The sequence below is a fragment of the Cariama cristata genome, unplaced genomic scaffold, assembly GCF_000690535.1.
Source record: "Cariama cristata isolate BGI_N322 unplaced genomic scaffold, ASM69053v1 scaffold46083, whole genome shotgun sequence".
NCBI classification, from domain to species: Eukaryota; Metazoa; Chordata; class Aves; order Cariamiformes; family Cariamidae; genus Cariama; species Cariama cristata.
Window position 1 is genome coordinate 19,958 of NW_009610950.1, and position 22,417 is coordinate 42,374.

The following is a 22,417-nucleotide window of genomic DNA, read 5'->3' on the forward strand; positions in this document are numbered from 1 at the left end:
TCAAAAATATACTTTATACAACATTAACTTTCCTCAGACTAACATGAACATTTAATTCAAAAAAAGTTTGTCCTTTATATCCAAAGTAATTTTCATCCGACAAGGAAAATAGCCACTGTAACTATTCATATGGAGACCGTTTCTTTGGAAACATAAAGTGAAGAATGTTTAATGCTTTGTTGCAACTTGAAGAGGAAGATGAATCCAGTTAAGTTTCTCAAGCAAAATACATTCTTTACTTGTATATTTAGGATTACACTCTAAAGAAGGATTAACATTCAATCAATGTTAAGGAGATCAGAAACCACAGATAACATAAAAGTCACATGTACATCTCTAGTAGAAAGCCACACACTTTATTTTTTATATCAAAAAGGTCACCAACCAATCAGATTTTTAGAAGTGGAATTATCAGTCACATCATATTATAACTAAAATTTATAACAAAGTCACAATGAACTAACTTTTTTAAGGAGTAGGGCAGACACTTCAGATACGGTTTACTTAATTCAAGCATAATACATATTGGATAAAAACTGAACTTCTCCAATAGCATTTGAAAATACTTACAGAGTCTAATACCTGAGTATTAAAGTCTAAATGGCGAACAAATTTAAGGCTATTAATTCTTGTTTAATAAATTAGAAATATGAATCTATTAAAGTGTATGGCTTTAAACTACTAACAGAACCTTCCAAAATGCCCTTTTACAAAAATCTGGCAATAACTGAAGTTTGGGTTAAAATAAAAAGCAGCCAACTTCCATGATGTAACGTCAACAAACTATATTCTTGTTTGTTTACAACCTTCCTGCTTTAAGTTTGGGTGTCCTAAGTCTTTTGCACTGAACTGAAAAAAATCATTTCTCTTATTTCATGAGTATATAACCTACCACAAGAAAAAGAAAGTTTTTAGACCTGAAGCCTTCTACAAAGATAATCTACCCAAACGGTCCATGTAAGTGACTGTAGAAAAGGTATGCTGGCAGAAAGAGGTCTCTGATCCCTAATTATGACTGGATTTCCAGACTTTCATCTTGATAGTTCATGAAGAAAATCAGCCTACATCAATCACAAGTTTCAGAGAAACAAGTCTTGAAAATACTCATCAAACTCCTCCTCCCTGTGGGGGGAAAAAAAAAAAAAGTCCAAGAAAGTTCTGCTTTGAATCTGTAACTAGGACATAATCGTTGTACGACAAAGATTTAGCAGGCTTCTGATTACAATTTGTAGTCGGTATAGATAATTTTGCCTTACTCACTACTCACTATACTCCAATACTATTCACATTTCCCTATCTGGCAACAGCAGTGAGTTGACTGTCAGTATTTACTTCTACGATAACTGACGGTACAGTAGGGGGTGAGACAGTATGGTAGTGGTTTGACAAAGGTTCTCCTCCAGTGTTTTGTATGTCTCCTCTTTAAAAGCACATTCTTAGGTTCACTACATGGAAGGAGATTTGACATAATTTTAAATGTCAGAATATTCATTAAAACATTCAGGAAAAATCTCTGCCTTTGCAGTTCTGAATGGACAGTGTACGTTTTACTAGCTACAAGTTCATTAGATCAAACTAACCGTGATTTTTCATCTGCTTCTTGTAGAGGACCTTTCCAAAAGTCAGCATCTGAAGGACCATCTTGTGCATCACTGTTATCTGAATCTGTTAAAAAATTTAAAGTGCTTATTAAATAAATTTTAAAAGAATTGATCTTCTTTTTATTTAGATGGTATATTGCTAGGAGTAAAGTGTAGTTGTGACCACAAGAATAAAAAGAACACTTCATTTTGCATAAAGTGAAAATGAAAACATTTTCCAATATTACTCAATATAGCACCAAAAAGACTTGGGTATCATGAACTAGTATTTTGGCCAAACATAGCAACAATCATGTCAAAAACTGATCTTGACACAACAGCAGCATAGCACTTTGTTCCTAAAATTAAGGGTTTATAATCACAAACCCAGAATTACAATAGTTCCAACTCATGACACTAAATGAATCAATTACTTTACTTCTACTCGAATGATAACTTCTATTAACTGCAACTTACCAGTGAAATGGTCAGAAAACATGGATTACTGCATAACTCTTTCATGTAAGTATACAGAAGGAGGGAAAACAACAACAAAAATCTCTTTATCAGAAATATGCCCTGACCTAAAAAATACCCAATCTTCCAACAGAGCTTCCCAGACAAAACAAAGACTTCGGGCATGGTCCAAGTCATAAGAAAACCGCTTCAGGTCTTCCTGTATCTAACTGCAAAAACCTAGGTGCTGAGGACATTTGGAAAAACGTATAGCACAGCAGAGCAACCAGTAGAAACACTCAATCCCTTCTAGACAGTCTGCAGCAAGAACTGGCATGACCAGAAGATGCGGCTTGTTTCATCAAAAAAGAAACTGGGGACTGGTATTACCAAGATAGAACCAGTGCTTAAGGAGTCACTGAGACTCTGAGTGCATCCACCTGCAACAAGTAGGTCTCTGAGGCACTACAGGCGGCACCTGGAAAAGTCTTTAGTTAAAGCCTAGGATTTATTTAAAATCTATTAATTTTTTGAGCAGAGTACATATTAGTATCATTCCCTGAAGGGAAACGTAGCAGTTACTATATCAGAAAAGTACTCTCATTACACAGCACACATTACACAGCATATATTTGCATTCCTGGACCCATGCAATTATTAACAATGTACCTATTTTTGCACCCTCTACTCTTTTCTGGAACACTCTGACCTCTCTTTTTTTGTGATTATTTCCATTCTGTTATCTGCCCACATTTTTATTGCTCACTTAAACTTAAAATATTTCCTTCTTGAAATTCCTTAGTTTTTCTCCAAGAATTTGTAAGTAATTATTTTGACCCTTCATATCTCTGCTTGTTTTCACACAGCATTCTTATCATATAAAATATTAAAACCACCAGCAAATAAAACTAAGACCACTGAAAAATGATTATGAAATAAAACAACTTATTACAAAAACATAAAACGTAGAAAATATTCAAATACTTTACCTTTATCAGAATTCTCTGAATCTTCTGAAGACATCTGATCTGGAAAGAAACACCATATAAAAAATAGTAAGCTACTCTTGGTTTTATCCGTATCTTAAATTGTTTACAAGGATATTTCTATCACAATATATTCCACGTACACATCTCCAAATGCACGCACACATCATACATTCAAAGAAAGCAAGCAAACACTGAAGTAAAAAGACTTTTTTTGCACGAGTTCAAAGGTCATCAGTTTGAGCTCAAATACGTTATCCTGAGATCTGTGGTGTAAAAAGGTTATCTAACATTTCCAAAAGGCTTTCAACCCCAAAGCATACTTCACACCCCTTTCTGGTATGCAATGTCCAATTCTTGGACAAATTTTCCTTGCAATGCATATTTTTCAAAAGGCTCTCCCTCTCTGTAAAATATAATAAATTTATCTTTTTTCCTCCAATTTTTTTTTTTGTGCACCCAGGAAATTTTACCTAAGAAATTTAGCTTCTTGACAACCTGTGTTACAGTCAGGAAAGTTACATATCTATATTTATACATAATTATATATCTATATGTATGAAACTACAGCAAAACTAAGATTCAACTAACATATTTGAATATTTTAAAAATTGAATGTTTAAAATTTAAATTTACCTTTATGGGTCTTCTTTTTAGACTTCTTTTTTGCTGAACAAGATAGTTTTGTCTTCTTAATTTTTGGCTCTTTAGAGTTTGGTACATCTGTGCGTCTTTTCTTGTGTGCTTTGACTTCTTTCCTCCTTTAAAAAAAAAAGAATGTACACGTCTATTATATGTACTCCTCAAGCAACAGTAAATCTTAAAGTATTTAATTCAGTCATATAGTTGTCATTTTTTCTGAACCCTATCACTAGTTAAACTGAAAAAAAATAATGCAGTTAAAATGAAAAGGGCTATAGAAACACTAGAGCTCTATAGCTGAAGATAAAGGACAGAAAATGCTAAAGCTGCTAAAAAGACGCTGGTAAGGCAACAAAAGCAATGACCTGGCAATCAAAGATTAAATACAGAAAATAATTTTGTAACATGCCAAATTCTTATTTATATTGAAATCTTATTTTTCCTTTTAGCAAACAATTTTTTATGTATGTAATGAGAAAAACAGTTATGTGTAAAACCAAGTTTTTCAATATATTATCCTATTTGATAGCAACAAAACCTGAAGTAGGAGAATCTCAAGCCTAAGAACCTGCTGCAGACCAACAACCCATGTATTTTATTTTCAGCATTACTTACATAGGCTTATAGTACGAACATAGGCTAACTTCTTCCTGCTTCTTTGCACAAAGAAGTCAGTAAAATTCTTACAAAGCAAGTATTAATCTGCAGTTGACAAAGAGAAAATGTTTGACCGTGCTTATACTGAATTCAAGTGGTTTTACAATTTTAGTTCCCAAGAGAAGCAAAATAAATCAAACTAATCTCAGTTAGTTAATTCTCCTTCTTAATATGTGCCTATATAGTGCTTTAATGAAACTGAATATGAATTAACTTTTAAAATGGATTAATTAACAATTTTGGATATATCCATCTAAATGCACCTTTGATTTTACTTTAGAAAAGAAACCATTGTTGCCTAACTCAAAGGTTTCCCTTCCATATGCTTTTCAGATAATTGTATGGCTTAATTACTGAGCTGTGCAACTAAGTTAATGCCACATCGATTCAGAAAATCACAAAAACTGAGAATCAATAGTTGTGGAATTCAGTGAGATTATAGATAATAATAATAAAAAAATCTTAATGCATACATTTTATAGGTTCCAAATTCACTATTTTCCTCTCCTATTAGTAAGTGATTCTCAAAGAAGAACAAATACTCAAATTCAAAATTTCAAAACACAGTCACTTGACTCACACATAAACCCACTATTTTTAACAAAAGGAAAAGCATTCCAGCTCTTAAACACAGCAAGAGGGAAAATAACAAAGACAATGTTTTGCATAAACTGTCTGAAAAGAAAAACAATCACTGGGTTGAAATTAAGCAAAAAAAAACTTTTGTGAGGGTAGGGATGGGATTCTTCCAGTTTCAGGGGTTTTGTACTTTCATTGGTCCAACAATATCTAACTCTCAACAGTGTCAAGCCAGTGGCTTTACAAGAACTCCAGAACAGAGTCTATTTCAGCATAAATGAAGTTCCTGATCATCTAGCTGAAGTCTTCCCCCGTTTGCTGTTCATTCTAGCTGTAATCTATCAATAATTCAGCCCCCGTATTTTCAAGATATTTCATTACCGGTGATGAAAGTTTAGTTTGTGGGAACATTCTGGACATAGTCCTGAAAAAGAAAGAATCAGAACATTACAGCCATGTATTTCGTAAGCATAATTAACAAAACTGATTAATACATACACAAAACTAGACAGAACACTATCTTCCAATTTCAGTAGCTTTTCCTTCAAAACAAAAGTTACAACATAATTGTAGCCAGGGTTGAGAAAAATACCATGATAAAAGTCTTCAGTACAAACCCAGATTTTACTAAACCTGGAGAAAAATCACATGTTTAGCACTGGCAGTTCTTCATAAAATATATCAGTGCTTCTCATGTACAGATATCCCATTTTATGGACATTTGTGGACAGATCAAACTGCTCTACAATTATGCTGAAGACCCATAAGTCTCTTACAGCTTTGCCAGAGACCAAGTGCTGCCACATGGAGTGTCTTGTGCACAAAAGAAAAAACATCATTAACTTGTTTTACACAAAGTAACTGTGTGAACTGTGGTAAGTTTAATTATCTAATGAACATATCAAAATATATACAATATTGAATAAAAAATCCCACTTGAGGCAAGAATGGAAGAGGAAGTGATTTAATTAAAGTTAGAATTTTTGGAAGAAAACCTAAGTATTAAAAATAAAACCAGTAGAGCTGAAGATGTGCAAAAAGTTGTCTGGTCCAAAGCCCTAAGGACTCCTAAGCCATGTAACTGATCAAGCAATGAGAATGATGAAACCCTCCTTGCAATGCTGTATTGTCCATTAAAACCAGACGTGCTTGTACACAGAACAGCTTATAATCAGTTATTCTAATTTTATGATACCACCAATTATACAGCACGAAGTGCTCAACCTGTGACAACTTTGTCATACATAATGATAATACCCATTCTCTCCAAATCAAGACCATCATACCACCTGTAACTAATTTAACAAAATTATCTCCTGTTCAGTATTTTCTACTTTGCCTGAACTAATACCATTATCATTGGGTCTCACTCGATAGCTTTTAAAGCACATGCTATTTGTCTTCTTTTAAGTGTATATATCCTTGAAAGGCCGACTTACTCAATTTCACAAGTGCATTCCTCTTTTCACCATGTTCAACGTAACCAAAATTCACCTCCCAGCTCTTCAGGCCTTCTTTCTCATCACAGTGCTTATTTCCACAGGAAAACTGACCTTTAAAGAGGTCAAAAACAGCAAATCATGGTTCAATGATTAATATGCATATGTTTGGGGTTGTTATTTCCAGTTTTGCTCAGTTTTTGCTTTTTGTTTTCCACTTCTTTCAAAGAAAAAAGCACAAATCTAAAAGTAACATCTAGATGAAGGAAACTAACAAATAATGACCAAGGAATCAATCATACTTGTCTAATGTTGCATATTTGCAAAGAAAGAACATAACTTGAACTGTGTTTGACAATGTATAGATAAAGGCATATGTTAAGAAATAATATGCCTAATACTAAATTCTGAAGAAATTAACGTCACCAGGATACATTCTATATTATAGACTATATCTATATCATAGGACAAGAGGAAACAGTCTCAAGTTGTGCCAGGGGAGATTCAGGCTGGACATTAGAAAGAATTTCTTCACTGTTAGAGCTGTTAAGCATTGGAACAGGCTCCCCAGGGAGGTGGTGGAGTCACCATCCCTGGAGGTGTTCAAAAAACGTTTCGATGTGGCGCTTCAAGACATGGTTTAGTGGGCATGGTGGCATCAGGTGTACGGTTGGACTTGATGATCTTTGAGGTGTCTTCCAACCATAATGGTTCTATGATACCTTCCACTACACCAGGCTGCTCAAAGCCTCATCCAACTTGGCATAGGGCATCCACAACTTCTCTGGGCAACCTCTTCCAGTGCCTCACGGTGAAGAATTTCTTCCTTATATCTAATCTAAATCTTCCAGTTTAAAGCCATTGCCCCCTGTCCTATCACTACATGCCCTTGTAAAAAGTCCCTACCCAGCCTTCTTGTAGGCCCCTTTTAGGTATTGAAAGGCTGCTATAAGGTCTCCCTGGAGCCTTCTCTTCTCCAGGCTGAACAACTCCACCTGTCTCAGTCTGTCCTCACAGGAGAGGTGCTCCAGCCCTCTGATCATCTTCGTGGCCCCTCTCTGGAATCACTCCTAAATGCATATCCTAAATGACTACTTACTTAGCAGAGGATGATGGATCAGGAGTTGTGATTCAGACATGCACCTTTAATGACATCAAACTATTCAAAGTATTGTGTATGTACAAAATTAAGATGCCTGTGTTCTTACCACCTTACTAGTTCACCTGAAATACTGGACATACAATTTGTATTCTAATGACTTTCCATAAGCACTTTTAACAAAAGCAAATTCAGTTCTGTGAGAAATTATAGAATCTTTAAAAGCTTCCTGGGGTTCATTATGGCAAATACAACACTAATTTTAAAACAATTTGCACACAATGGATGTTGATTACAACACTGGCTTCCCAATATTGCAGTAATAAAGATACATATATTCCCTTTGCAGAAGACTGATTTGTATGCAGAGGTGGCAATAAGGATGTGTATTAATAGGCTCACAAGCAGGACTGTTGGCGAACGATTAGCCTCAGAACATTCTGCTTAAGCTGGTAACTAATGGATTGGCACTGTCCTCAGATACTTCAGTTCTGCAATGTAAAACCACTTGCAATGCTAACACTTGAACCAAACCCCACCCCAGGACTCCCATTAAAAAAAAGGTTCAAATTAATATACATTAAATATGTTTAGCCCTATACGAGGTATGGCTATCAGTACCCCGTGTCACCAGGAATGATTTCTATCTGTTATAAAGAAGTAAAAATCTACAAGGAACAATTTATACAATATGAAACTTTTTGGCACTTAACCAGATTGTTTATTTCACATCTTTGGAAAAAAAATCCCAGAATAAACCCAGTTAAACAGGCAGAGAGAAAAGAGAGACGTATCAGTTTTATTTATGATTAGCTGCTCTTTACAGTATGTAAAATCCATTTTGGATAAACTCTATGTTCAGCTTTGCTCTTTCTGCATATTGCTGAAAAAGTCCTATTTCAACCTCTACTCAATGAACTTGTTACCTATTTTCCTACCGAAAACTTTTACCACTATCGCCTTTTGCCTAAAATACCTTCTATGTTAAAATTTTATGCCATATCTTACTATCCATGCTTTAAAAGTAGAGAAAAAGTACTTGGGAAGGCAACTGAAATACAATTTTGTAAATAGCTTAAAAGCTTTTCATTTTAAGGATTTATTTTCAGACCAACTAACTCATGTGCCTACTATTCACCAATTTTAAAATTTTAAAGTAGAGTTTCTACCCCAACTTAAGATTTTAGTTAAGAAAACGCCCATTTTGTGGAACTATTTGTTGAAACTGGCAATATATTACACCATTAACCGCCACTAAGGTTACATTTTAAATTTAAGGAGATAAAGCAGCAAACTCCAATATGGTCTCCTTTCAAAACACCTATGCCGAAAGATTGGAGTGGGAAAGAAAAGGAAGAAATAATCTGGCATTTACAATTAGTAATAAAAGTGATACCTCTCCTTTCACTCATCCTAATCCTTCTTTTTCTCCATGACCTTACAAAGACAGACATTGAAAGTAAAGCAAGCAAATGTGAGTAACCCATTCCTGTGATCCCTTCTTAACATACCTCAAACCACAGTACAATCCACCAGCAGTGGTTCTCATCACCACTGCTATTGTCACAGCTAAAATAAGCACATGCTCTCTCTTTTTTAATGTGAATTATCAGACAGGTAGGTATTAATGCTTTATTACATTTAATTAAGTCAATTTATATTACTGATTTATACTTAAAAATAGCAAAAGAAAGGCATTAAAGATCCACGCCATTTTTTAAATGATCGTTTGAAACTGCACTTGAGAAGAGCATCTAATACACAAGATAAGATTGAATTCTTGCGCCCCTTAGTGGTGAACGATACTATTTCTCAATTCTTACGTTCCAATTGTACGTTTTCCATTACGATTTCATAAAAAAGCTTAAAACAGGTAATTCTGCACTTTCTCCCACATTTTTAATTATGGAGTATCAGATATTAAAAGTACAATCCATCTTTAAATTATTTTTCCCCATGAAGACATAATTGTTCATAAATTACACATTTCTCATTTAATTTTAATTATCTTTTTAAATCATTCAATAAAGCATATAACTATATCAAATGCAACTATCTGTTAATACAATCTATAGTGCTGAATGCAATATACGACTACAACTACCTTTAGAAGCTTTAATCTTTGTAGCTTAAAAAACCCCACCATTAATTTTCACACTTCTTCCTGTGAAATATATTTTTTTTAAAAAAAAAAGTGTATTTCTAACTTCTTGTAATATATTATAACAAATAGAGCTGTTTACAGAACTGTTCTGCTCAACAGTATCACTCCACACAATTTTCCTGTGTGTGCATGCGTGACTTCTGAGAACCATACATGTGTATGAAGATCTGCCCACAGGAACAGCAATACATTCACATCATTTTCTTGCTTGTTCAGCTACTTGCAAATATTCATGTGCCTACACTATGGAATGGAGACCACTGCGTAAAGTCCCAATAACATATTGGTACAAACTCACACAGACAAGCAGCCAGAATAAATTATTGATTTAGAAACAGGATTGGGAGACATGACAACCATTCCCACTGATTCTCACTGAAGCTTTCAAAACCAATTTAGCCTAAACCAGACATCACACATGGAACTTTTAATTAAAAAGTTAACATTTTGCAAAACAGTACTGGAGAAACTGTTAAGAAAATTATTTCCTGAGGAAAAGAATTGAGTGACTTCAATGAAAGGTATCAAAGATTAATGAGATAACATAGAACTACTGGAGAAAAACAGTTAAAAAACGTAACAATAAAATCCTACATTATCAAATACTTTATATGGGTGTTCATTACAAATCTGACCTTGTGAAAATAAACCATATGTTTTCTTAATTTTAATATATGCAGATCAGCATGCACTCTTGAGCTATGTGGCATAAAACAGCAAAGTTAGAAGTTAGGTCAATTTACTGTCCATTATTATCTGATAAACTTACTGGTATTGTCAAATACTATCTAACAAAATTATGTCAAAATCCAGCAAGAAAAGAATCAAGGAGAAATGCAATACAAAATGAAAGCCAGCACTACCTTTTCCTGAAATGACTTCTTTCTCATGTCGCCATCTAAATCCAAACTGTTAAGATAAGAACCAAAATTAAGTTGTGAATAATCAACATATTCAAGTAATCGGAAGACTAATTTAATTTGATTGATGTCCTGCATATGGTTCATCCATTCAATTCTGGTTAGTAAAATTTAATTTCTTCCTCTGTTAATGAAAAATATCTCTTTGCCTCTGCTTGCCAGAAGGATTCCAATTTACACATGCAATTCAAATTCCAGCAGATGCTGTTCAGTACTGAACAGCAACATTCTCAAAGGCTTCATAGCAGGCAGAAGAACAAATAGCGAATTAGGATAGACTGACTCTGCTAGATACTTCATCGCAATTTTGTCCAAACTGAAAACTGAGAAGACCACTGGAATACTAAAAAGTCATATTAGCACGTATCAATGGGTCCCCTCTTACACCCTAAAGAATAAGAGAAAAATAACCAAACCAACAACTATGTTGTATTTCGCTTTACATTGCCTAGAAACTTCACATGTAGTCAACTCATGTACTATTTTTCTTTCCCAGTAGAATCTGCTTCATCCTCTCAAAATGGCAAGTAGTCTAATGAAAAGATTGAAGATGAAAGAGAGAACAGCCTGGGAAAAACAATTTTATTTCACTAACAAGTAGAAAGAGAGGATAAAACTCAGAGGCATACAACTTCTCCAAAAAGGGCCACCTTGTATTTTTGTTTAAAATTCATGAACACAGGATGACAAGATAAAATTGCTGCTGTGTAAGCAAAGCACAGAAGACTCTGAACTTCATGTTAAAAGAAGGGGAGGGAAGAAGGGAAGAAGCGTTACAAAATCGAAGAGGTACAAAAATGGCTCCAAAGCTGACCTCTGGCACCTGAGTTCCAAAGCATCCATTGAAATATGAATCTTCTCTTGCTGCATTCATAGACTGAACCCACACAAATGTGCATTTTGCAGATGCAGTGGCATAAATTCTGTAATACACTGGATTGATTTCCAATGTTTTTATTCTAATTTTAAAAACTGTACAGAAGTACAAGTATCTATTGCTGTGTGTGGTCTTTAATGTAGTTGATTTTTTTAATAAACCATAATAATTCTTCACCTGAAGGGCAACAGCATGGATTTCTCATGCATGAAGTGGTATGTGGTTCAAAGAATATCAGAAAAAACAAGGAAACAAAAGTTTTGGTTTTTAAGAATGGGCCATACTCTCATACAAATGCTTTGCACCTTAATAACAAAGCTGAAAAAACTGAGCAGAAAGACATCAGTAGCCAAATGTTTTGTCGGCACTGATTTTCCCCAAGTCAATATATTACATAGAAGATGTCTAAGAAAACTAAAAATTTGTACAGACCACTAATTTTTTAATTGGTATTATAACATAAACAATGTTTTCACACCTACTGGTTTCACTGGTAAAAAAATCACACGAGAAGATCAGGTTCTGCTATCATACTGTGTATGATGACAGTTTGCTAAGGCTGGGTTAGGTTGCTCTTGGCCTATTCTACAAAACTGCAGTATGGTCTAAAGTACCATTATACCACTCATGCTTCAGTCAAGCAAAAATCAATCAATTGTAAAAACCAAGAACTGTGCTGAAAAGTTCAGTGAAAACAGAATGTAAAACACATCTGTAAATGTAGAATTCATGATGGAAACCAGCTGATCCAAAGAGTGATGGTAATTGTTTCTGCTCTTTTAAAGGGTATTTCATGTTTTACAGGGTATTCTAATTCTGAAAAGCTTGTGATACAATTGAAAAATACTGCAAGTTTACGATTAAACATCAACAGTATTGTGGCACCAATATTGCCCATGTGTGCTGCTGGTAATAAAGAGTAAAAACCAATTCGACCTTATCTGTATGTTTGCTTTTTCATAGCCCATCTGCTACTTCACCAACCACCAAGTTATCCATCCTCACTTTTGCTACTGAAGTAGACTTTTATACAAATTTTCCCTCACATTCCAAACTTGACTCAATAATATATGAATCAGATTATATCCTTAGAGAGTATTTTTGTAATGATATCAAGAAAAATAAGCAAAATAAAAGAAAGGAGGGAGGGAGCCAGAACCACTTGTACTACATCTAGGACAAAAGTTGTCCTAATCCGCTTTCATTTCTGCCAATCATTTATCCACCAACTAGTGGAAAATGGCAGAGAGTGACAAAGGCTAAGAAGAAATAATAAAAAAAAAAAGTAAATACAATTTAACTCCTCTAACTAAGCTAAAGTATCAAGAACAGATTAAACTATATAAGAAAAATAAAAATTAGGGTAGGTTCTTGAATAGTCAGCCGGCAGTATTAAGGAATGCAAAAGCATTGATAGCAGACAATATTTATTCTGCTTCATCTTATTTGTTAAATGAGCTCAACAAGATCCTAAACAAGCTATTTGTGTAAGGTAGACCAACACCAAGTAGAACAACTCCAAAACAGATGCTTTACAAGAGTATCCAATGGCTAACTTAGTAAAAAATTATAGTTCTAAAAATGTGAAAGATCATTTAATATCCATCAACAATAAAATTCCCAAATTAAGTATCAATTGCTTGCGTAATATACATTGGTTGCAGCAACAACTAACATGCACACAGACACCTCTTTTGGAAAAAAAAGAAATTATGAATTTAGACAACACTGTGGAAAAATACCATAGGTATCTTAAATATTTTTATTTTCACAGGAAAGCCTCCATGCTGAAAAACAATGACAAAAGCAAATGTATTGACATTACCAAGGGGAAGACAAGTTGGCCTAGAAATCTGAAAATGATCTGGAAATAAAAACAAAAGAATAAAATGTATTCTATTTAATGACCAGGTGTCAGACAGATTTCATTTCTTAGCAAATAGGAGACATTTCCAATCTGTTAAGCTACAAAACAAAGCACAGAGACAGCAAATAAGAACCTTTCTAGGAAAATAAGTCAACAAAGAGAAGAGGACATTTCTAGTGCAATGTGTATCGAAGTAAAACTTACATGCAGAGCACTCTCCCCTACTGCATGGCAAAACTGCCAATAGGACTAAACTATCTGACAATACAGATGGTCATTTACCAGCCTCAAAGCTTGCAGACAGGATGCACTGAAGGTTCAAAGATAACCTTGACCTAAAAAATTCTGATCTAGGAAAAATATAAGGAGTAACAGAGCCATCACAAGCAAGAGCTGTCAGAGCAGAGCACACTCTTCCAGTGTCTCTAAGAAGCCTCACACCAGAGGGTCACCTTGGCATTTCTCATTAAAAGTGAAGGAGAAGATTGTATGTCCTAACTACACAAAGAAAAGAGGGACCGTGGGTCACAGGGTCCCATTTGCCTACAGTGCCAGCAACGGAGGTAAGTGCAGGTGTGCACATGAGTGTGTGAGCACCAGTGAAGACCAAGCCAAACTAGCCATCAGCTAGATGAACTGGTCTGGGAGCAAGGAGAGTGAGTGGGCCTCCACCAGCCAGCTCTGGCTGTGAGAGCACCTGTGTACCTCTAAGGATGACGGCACAGGGGGTCTGCTATGGGACTAGGGCAGTCCCAGCCATTTGTGTGTGTGTGTGTATGTGTCTGAAACAGTCTGAATGAGCAACTGGAGAGTCGCTGTGGCCTTGGGGGTTCACATGTCTTGGGGTTTCTTACTGTTTTTCTTGGGGCTTCGGTCTTTGACAAGATGGTTTGCTTATTTTTCAGACCTCAAGAGAGCCCCTCCCATGAAACTGGTCCTTATCATTATCCAGTACTTAAGAAAACAGTAGGGTTTTTTTCAGAAGAAAAGTTCTAAATGAGATCTGAGCTACAATCTCTAGGCAGAGGTGTTTAGAAGAATTAGCTGGCTAGAAGATTTTGGCTAGTAGCAAAACAATTACAGCTGTGAAAAGACAGATGAGTATGCATGTGCAAGTCTCAATCTATGCAATATATATATTAAAAATATCACAGAAAACTGTTTCCCAACTTTACTTTGACACTACCGAGGAGGATATAGAATCATAGAATCACAGAACAGCCCAGGTTGGAGGGGACATCAGAAGACCACCTGGTCCAATCTTTTGTGGGAAAGGGTGCCTAGATGACATTGTCTATCACCCTGTGCAATTGCATCATGAAAACCTCCAGAGTGGGGACTCTACCATGTCACTGGGAAGGTTGTTACAGTGAATGAATGTTCCCAGTGTAAACAATTTCTTATATCAAGATGAAGCATCATCATATAAAGCATCAACAACTATCATACAAAGGTTGGCCAGCTGAGAAGCTTGTTACGCACTCTGCACCTCTCAGCACCAGCACTGAAAAACAGATGGCACAAGGTGCTAAAGACATCCAACTTCCAGTTTCTGGAAATGCAGAAAAAGAATCAAGGCAGAAAAAATCTGAAAGCACAAACTCCATTCCATTGGCGTGAATGGGATCAGCAGCCTATTTCTGACTTCCAAGAAAAAAACCTCCTTTGACGTCCTTCTGTACTAAACATGGGTATGGATAAATCAGTATCTGAGAAAAATCTCATTTCTTCTATTTTTCTAAGAGTTTCTAATAAAGGACTCTCATATGGTCAGAATGTATTTGAGAGCAGAAAGCATAACGTAATATAAGAGAACAAATTACATGATACAGCAGAGTTATGCTGACATGTCTATTCCAAAAAATATAGGTAATGATTTATGAGCATAATTAAGAATTCAGAGTGACCTCAAAGTTAGGACAGCCACATTTGAAGTCTGACAGGGAAACACTGTTTGCACAACATACAAAAAAAAATAAAGGAAACTGGGGCGGAACAGTTTCCCACAAAAGACAGCAAACATATGGAAACTTGGCACAGTAGTGAAAGAAACAAAATCTGTAAGCATGCTCAAGGGAAAACCAGTTGGGGGGGTGGGGTGGAGATTGAGGGATATGAAACAGCTATAGAAAAATAAAATCAAATTTACTCAAAAAACCAGGAGGGAAGACATCTTCAGTATTTTACTTTCTGTTAATTTTCATTTAATTTTTGCATTTTTCTGTTCCAATTTTCTTTAGAAGGTTGTCATCTTTTCTACCTAATATTAGAGTTTAAGCCCACTCCTTGCAAATATTTACCAGTGAGTGTAATTTTCAATACTATAAATAGTCTCAAAGAACTTTATATAGACACTGTTCGCAGGGGCTGGGTTGTTACTATGTGCTAACAACACTAAGACACATTCGAGTTCAGCAACACTCTTCGCAAAACCATAATAGAAAATTCATATATTCTTTTTGACTAAAAGGTTAGTCAGTCAAAAACTTGGAAATGACAAAGGCTGTTCCAGTTAAGAAGAAAAACTGGTGCTGGAATTGGGCTGTTCCTCTTAAGAAATTCTATTTATTTACAAAGAACATACAAATCCTGTTTCCATAAACAGAAAGAACAACCAGCAAAAGATGCTGCTTTAGAACAGACATTTCCAAAATTGTTTCTGCCAGCACTCAAATACAAAACTCTCTCTTTTTAAACTTTTTTCCCTTTTTTTTTTTTTTTTTTTTTTTTTTTTTTAACAGTAACATTCCCAGGGTTTTTTTAGGCTTCATCTAGTGCTTCTCTCCAGGCAAACCTCTCTAGTCTTCTCTCCTTAACCTCTCTGCATTTTCTGCTTTTCTTACACACAATGTACCTCTTCATAAAACACCATCTGAGAGAAATGCTCCTGTTCCCACAGAAGCACGTTTTTGGGGCAGTGACAATGCTTGGATTTAAACTGCTGCTGCTTATTAAATAACTTGACAAATTCTCACAACTCTCTTTCTAGGGAAGGGGTTCTAACATTCTGGTTTCACAACATATCCACAATCATAAGGCAATTTTTAAAAAAGGACATACTTTAAAACCAAGATGATTTACAAAAATGAAATGTACCTTATTCTCTTTGTATCTACTGAGATCTGCTATACAGTATTCTTTGAACAATTTATCATAATACTTCTTCGCAAGTCTTTTCTCCCTATAACAAAATATATTATTTTTTTATTAAATATAGAACATGATAAAACTCATTTTACATTGTAATGACATTAGCAAGACAAAGACATGTTGTTTCATCCAAAGAACACAAGCTGCAGAGCTAGAAATGCAACAGAAACATACTCATTGAGCTAAGGGGTAATATCCATAAAACTGGAAAAATACATCTAAAATATAGCGACAGCACAAATTAAACTATATTTTTTCAAACTAGGCTTCTTTCAGAGTTTTCAGAACAGTCATCTGGATCTCAGAGAACACACAAATATTTCTTAGTTCTTTCTCTCATCAATTCATTTTGCCACTGAGTAATTTTACAATATGAAAGACCTCCTAAAGGTCTTTCATTTTTAAATGCATTAAAGATCAAAGAATGATCACTCAGGATGTACAGTAATTCTTAATTAGTAGGGGGACACTACAATTTAGTTCAAGTGATCTAAAAATAGTATGTTCTATAATAGTTCCAGGTACCAATTCATGTCTGTTTCATCATCTTCGTTCCACAGGAATCTATGGTTTTCTCTTATAACATCAAGATCCGTCTTGTCATTTGCTCTATAAAAGGACACATTTTTTTTAGTACAATGTAACATTAAAATGAAGAGTCAGTCAAATAATAATTTGGTAAACATCAGTATTTCACAGTTTTCATCTCCACCTCACCACATAAAGGAATATACTGCTATGGAATAAAAGTATCAAAAAGTGTATTCCCTGGCATACCTTTTCCCAAATGAAAACTTTACAGTGGAAAACAAACACTGAAACTGTGGATGACTTGATCCTGTCTGAAAATACTTTTTATACCTTTTATTGAAGACAGTAATGTTAGAAGGCAGTTATAGATAGCTCTAAAGAAGGTTATCATTATTCTGGACAATGGATAGCAATTCTGCACATTTCAAAAGTATTTCAGAATGCTATTTTGAAAGTACTGCCAGATATTTCTCAATGTACCCTCAATTAATGCTCACCTGTCATCTTTCCTTTTACATAACAAAACAAGAATAATTCAGCTCATTGTAAGTTCTCATATAAAAATAATGGTGCAAAATGAAACAAGGCAATCCTGTGTTTTGGATATTTACAATGACTGCAGTTACTATTTGTGACCAAACGAATTAGTAATTTGATACACAGCCACATTCCTCTCCCCCCTCAAAAGCTATAATATATATTTAATGGCTTTACATAACAGGGGAGCTTTGTGGGCTTGAGGGGAAAGACTGCGAAGGGTTCTTACCCAGAACGTCGGAAATCTTCTATTTTGCCACCATAGTATAAAATGTAGTCACTCACAAACTTTTTATGTCTTTCATACTGAATAAAGCAATTAAGGATTGTTTCAGAACTTCTTTTATTTTACCATATTTTAAAACTAAAAAAATTGTAAAAACTTTTCATATACTTAACAGAAAGAAGTTTTTTTCTCAAAAACAGTTCAGTAATTTCCAGAAAGAAAGGAATTAATTAGTAATTTTTACTTTATAACCTCTCATAAAAGCTGCTTTCCAAATACAGGAATTCAATGCAATTTAATCTTTAAAACCTCATTCAGCTGCCAGACCTTTATAAAATTGTCTTCCTTTATCAAAGATGCTCTGTAAGCATATACATAGAAAATGGGTTCATTTTTTCAGCTGTAATTTAGACAATCGCTTCTTAGTACTGCAGTTTTGGTTTAAAACAGGTTTGTATTTTTGTATTATAAAAATAGCCTGGCTATAAAATGGAACAATTTATTACATTCTACCATCAACATACAAATAAAAGTTATCCGCTTTAGTTTGGAGATGAAAATGATGAAAAATATGTAATGCTTTTTTTAGAACACTTTGGTCTCAGAGACGTGATTTGAAACACATTTTGTACCATAATTTGAGTAAAAATATGTAATTACTTATTCAGAAAATAAGTGTCTTCATAAATAAAACATTATATATAGTTACTCAAAAATATTTTCAATTAATTTGTATGGTGTTTCTGAAGCAGCAAATTAGGAAATACATTATCTCCTGGTACATACCCTGGCAACTACTGCATCCGTATGAATAATGTGTATCAATCTACTATTTTGACATGTATTAGAATTTTATTGAGAAAACATTTTATTTTCCAAAGGTCCTCAGAAAGTTAATTTAACCTCAGTATGTGTCTTTTTTTTTTTTTCTTTCCACCACAAATAAGATGGAACAGAGAAGCAAGACCAGAAGGTTTAACTGGCACAATTAAACACATTTAACACAACATACTATTTTGTTCTGTCATTTGAGTTACTAGGTGCTAAAATTGCCTAACAGTAAAGGTTCCTGTTTATAGGAACCACTCAAAAACATTAGCAGAAACTCATAAAAGTCTCTGCACAATGAGTTTTGTAGTCATTCCAGAATATACAGGCTTTTCTGTGGCTAACGATAAGCCTACAATGTCAGTGGGACTGATTAAGATATGTCCCCTTTACAGACATACAATGGTTTATGTAGTACCTGGTCAAATTCTAAGCAGGTCAGAAATTACTTTCTGTTTACTGGAGTTTCCAGATTTCAGTAAGTCTTTCCATATTTAATTAGTCTTTACTTTCTAATTTATTAACTGTTACTGCTGAAGAACAAGTATTTAAACAAACAAGGAACTGATGGTATTTCAGATACACCCAGTCAAAACATGTAACTGCCCCAGGTGAAAACTAAATAAAAGGAGAAAGGTTGTAATCTAAACAAGGTAGCAGTTATAAAAATAGTTCCAAATTATGCATGAAATATGATTTTAAAAAAATACAACTGCACATGATATTAAACAGGCTTACATTAGAGCATCTGTAGAAGATATTACCGGAGATAAGGCTGTTTTGAATAGACTTTTGAATTAACTAATGCATTCTTAAATTTCCAGTAGAAATGTATTTGTCCACAGATAATAGCAGCCTTATATAGAATTATGTTCTGTATAAACACAACTGAAAGAGCAAAGTGTCTTTGTGTCAGTCTAAATGAAACTCACTGTATAATAATTTTGTCCCAAACAGGACAAATGAGCATATAGGATGAATCTGAAAAGGCCTCTACTGAGTAGAGGCATTCTCAGAGACATCTCAGCAACAAAAAGAAGCTAATTTGAAGAACGACTCAGTATCTGGTGCTGCACTGTCAACTGCTGTGATCACTGAGAAATCCCAGTATTTCACCATAATGGGTAACCTGTGTCCCATCTTTAAACATGAAATAAAACAAAACAGAAGGATACAGCATCCATCGCTATCAAATGAAATCTTCTTTTTCTTGCTTCTTCCCTGTTAATAACAAATACGTTTGAGTGAGCTATCTTTACATTAAGGGCAAAATGCCTCAGAAAAGCAATAGATAAAAGATACCTATCCCATTCTTCAGCTGCAAATTGTCTGTGAACCACACTGCCTTGTTTTGCTTTTTGGAATGGCTTCATCAGAAGGCCATCTTCGTTTATACTGAAGGTAGGGGGGAAAAAGGAAGAAAAGTTAGTCAAGACCTTTTCATAAGCAGTAACATTTCCATATGCCAAACTGCACTAACATGAGTAACAAAACCTGTTATACTGCTAGTTTCTACATGAATAAAACTAAACTTCAGAATGAATGTTAGCTTAGACCTCACTTCATTTGCAGAACAAAAACAGAAAGGCATTTGCTTACAGTTAGCATTTAAAGAAAATTGTTTAATTTTTAATATTTATTTTTATCAATATATATTTTATCAATATTATCACTACAGAACCACAATGAAAAAACCCTGAAGATGCCTGAGTTTAATTCTACATTTAAAGCCTTCTATAAATCCCAGCTACACAGCCAAGTAGGAACAGGAAGGACAGTATGTTCACTGAATAAGAGTGACTGCTGGTAACACTATCTCACCCTTTCATGCTAATGTCTCAATACCTCATTAAACAGCTCTGTCTTTCGCAGTGTAATCACAGGAATCACTAATTTAAAATTTAAGTACTGTGTTGTCAACCATACTTGTCAGCGGGCAGCTAAAAATACTTTCAGAATTCAAGAAAGTAATAAAAAGTTAAATCAAGCAACACACTTTAGCTAGTAAAAGGTATATTTAGTTAGTTTCCTTCTTCAATAAAGGTGAAGAAAAGATTTTTTCCATTATTATCAGCTGGCAGAAAGAATGGAAGTCAGAATTCTGTAGAAAGCAAGCCAGGGAATTTATATTTCAAGCTACGGAATATAGGACTTAAGACTACTATTTTCCTTAAAGTGAAAATAAATATCACAGAGCAAGAAAAGGATATAGATATATACAGTGAACCCACATAATAGCATTACTGGGAATCAGTGGTAGTGTGCCAGAACAAGGGTAATGATGGTATTTTCGAAAGGCTCCTGATGGGTTAGTTAATATTCCACTTAGAAAGCAGAATGGTATAATGTGTAATAGCCTTTTAAAGAAAACGAACACTGAAGAAAACCAGTCACTGGTTTAATGGAGAACAGCTATATTTATAAAATAAATGGAACAGCACAATGCCTGCTATTATTTGAATGATTAAAACATGAATTTTTTTTCCCAGAATGCAGTCAGACACTACAAGACCCATTCTTTCAATTTTACTACAAAGGAAAATATGCAAGAGTCCTAGGAAAGTTTCCCGAAAGCCGCCTTAAATAAAGTCCAATAACAGAGCAAGGGAGAGACAGGAAAAGGTGAGAAAAATATATGCATAATGTAGGCAAAATGTTCAGTACAGTGCAGAAAGTGTTGAAGAACTATTGTGCCAAGGCAAAATAAATACATAAATAAATAAAAATCCTAATAATATAATGACATCAGACTACAAAATCCAAGGTCATTAATTGTGCGAACCACTGAAAGAATGGGCAAAGGTCATCTCAAATAAGAGATGCATAATTACATTTCAAAGAGTGAGTACAACACAATTTACCAATTCCCAGGTCTCTTCACAAACTAAATAATAAACAAGTAGCATCAGTTCTTCACTTCCTCCAAGCAGGTGTTTCATATCTACAAAGCCTGCTGCCACTTGGACTTTTTTGCCTTGCTCCCTTAGCGGCTCCACGTGTCCTGATGGATCACAGTGAAATGAAAAGCACAGCCAAACCCCAGCAGTTGATACTAATGCTCGGAAAAACGAAACACTCTGCTCCAGGAACTGAGGGGCATATAGACACCAGATGGACATGGCAGAACGGATCTTAACCAGCTGCCCCTGGGAGACAACATGCTTTGGCAAGCTCGACATCAGGAGATGCAGGAATCAAACAGACTGATTTTTCAAAAACCGTTTCAACACCAGAATTTACATACCACAGCATAATCTTCTACACACAGTAATAGCCCAATTGCCCAAAATACAAAATGCCAAGTGTTAATTCTGTATGACATTACCTTTTAGTCTTTTGCACAGACTTATCTCCATTTTCCTCATCACTAAAATCAGAATCATAGCCTCCATGGCCACGTGCCTGCAAATAATAGGCAACAGTCAATACACCTGCTAATGTAATATAGACATGGCACAACTAGAAATCAGTACTGTCCATCATGCATAAAAAAAGAAAGACAGAGCAAGTGAGCAAGTGCAAATTCTCATATATGTCTAAACCAAACCAAAGTCAACAGACAATGCAGACTATATTCTAAATAACACAGGGCAAAGAAAGGTATCGTCAGTCTGTCAAAAGATCACTTTATAAATAATTTATATGCAGATGTCCTCATACTAAATCTTCACATAGTTGCAGAAAACCAAAAGTATGTTAAACGTCTTTGGTCTTCACTTTCAAACAATCTCCCTTATATGAGAAAAAGGAGAGTAATTTCCCCAGGAGCTACTTTCAGAGGGCTGGAGGACAGGAACTGATGTGCCCACATTATAAACAAACAAAAATAAGAATAAAACTTTCTTGGGCTGTAATACAGCGTTTTAGATCATTAGATCT

General features: G+C 34.8%; 1 protein-coding gene across 1 annotated transcript; it reads right to left on the minus strand.

Annotated features, from left to right (window-relative positions):
• Positions 1 to 1,079: 1,079 nt before the first annotated feature.
• FRA10AC1 (fragile site, folic acid type, rare, fra(10)(q23.3) or fra(10)(q24.2) candidate 1) lies at positions 1,080 to 21,940 on the minus strand (the record flags this gene model as incomplete). The annotated part of the gene is made up of 13 exons (XM_009698046.1): positions 1,080 to 1,122; positions 1,581 to 1,665; positions 3,026 to 3,064; positions 3,659 to 3,783; positions 5,282 to 5,324; positions 6,340 to 6,453; positions 10,466 to 10,511; positions 16,363 to 16,447; positions 16,942 to 17,025; positions 17,714 to 17,790; positions 19,714 to 19,759; positions 19,841 to 19,933; positions 21,864 to 21,940. Coding segments are annotated over 13 exons (957 nt in total), but the record flags the coding sequence as incomplete, so codon positions are not given.
• Positions 21,941 to 22,417: the final 477 nt, after the last annotated feature.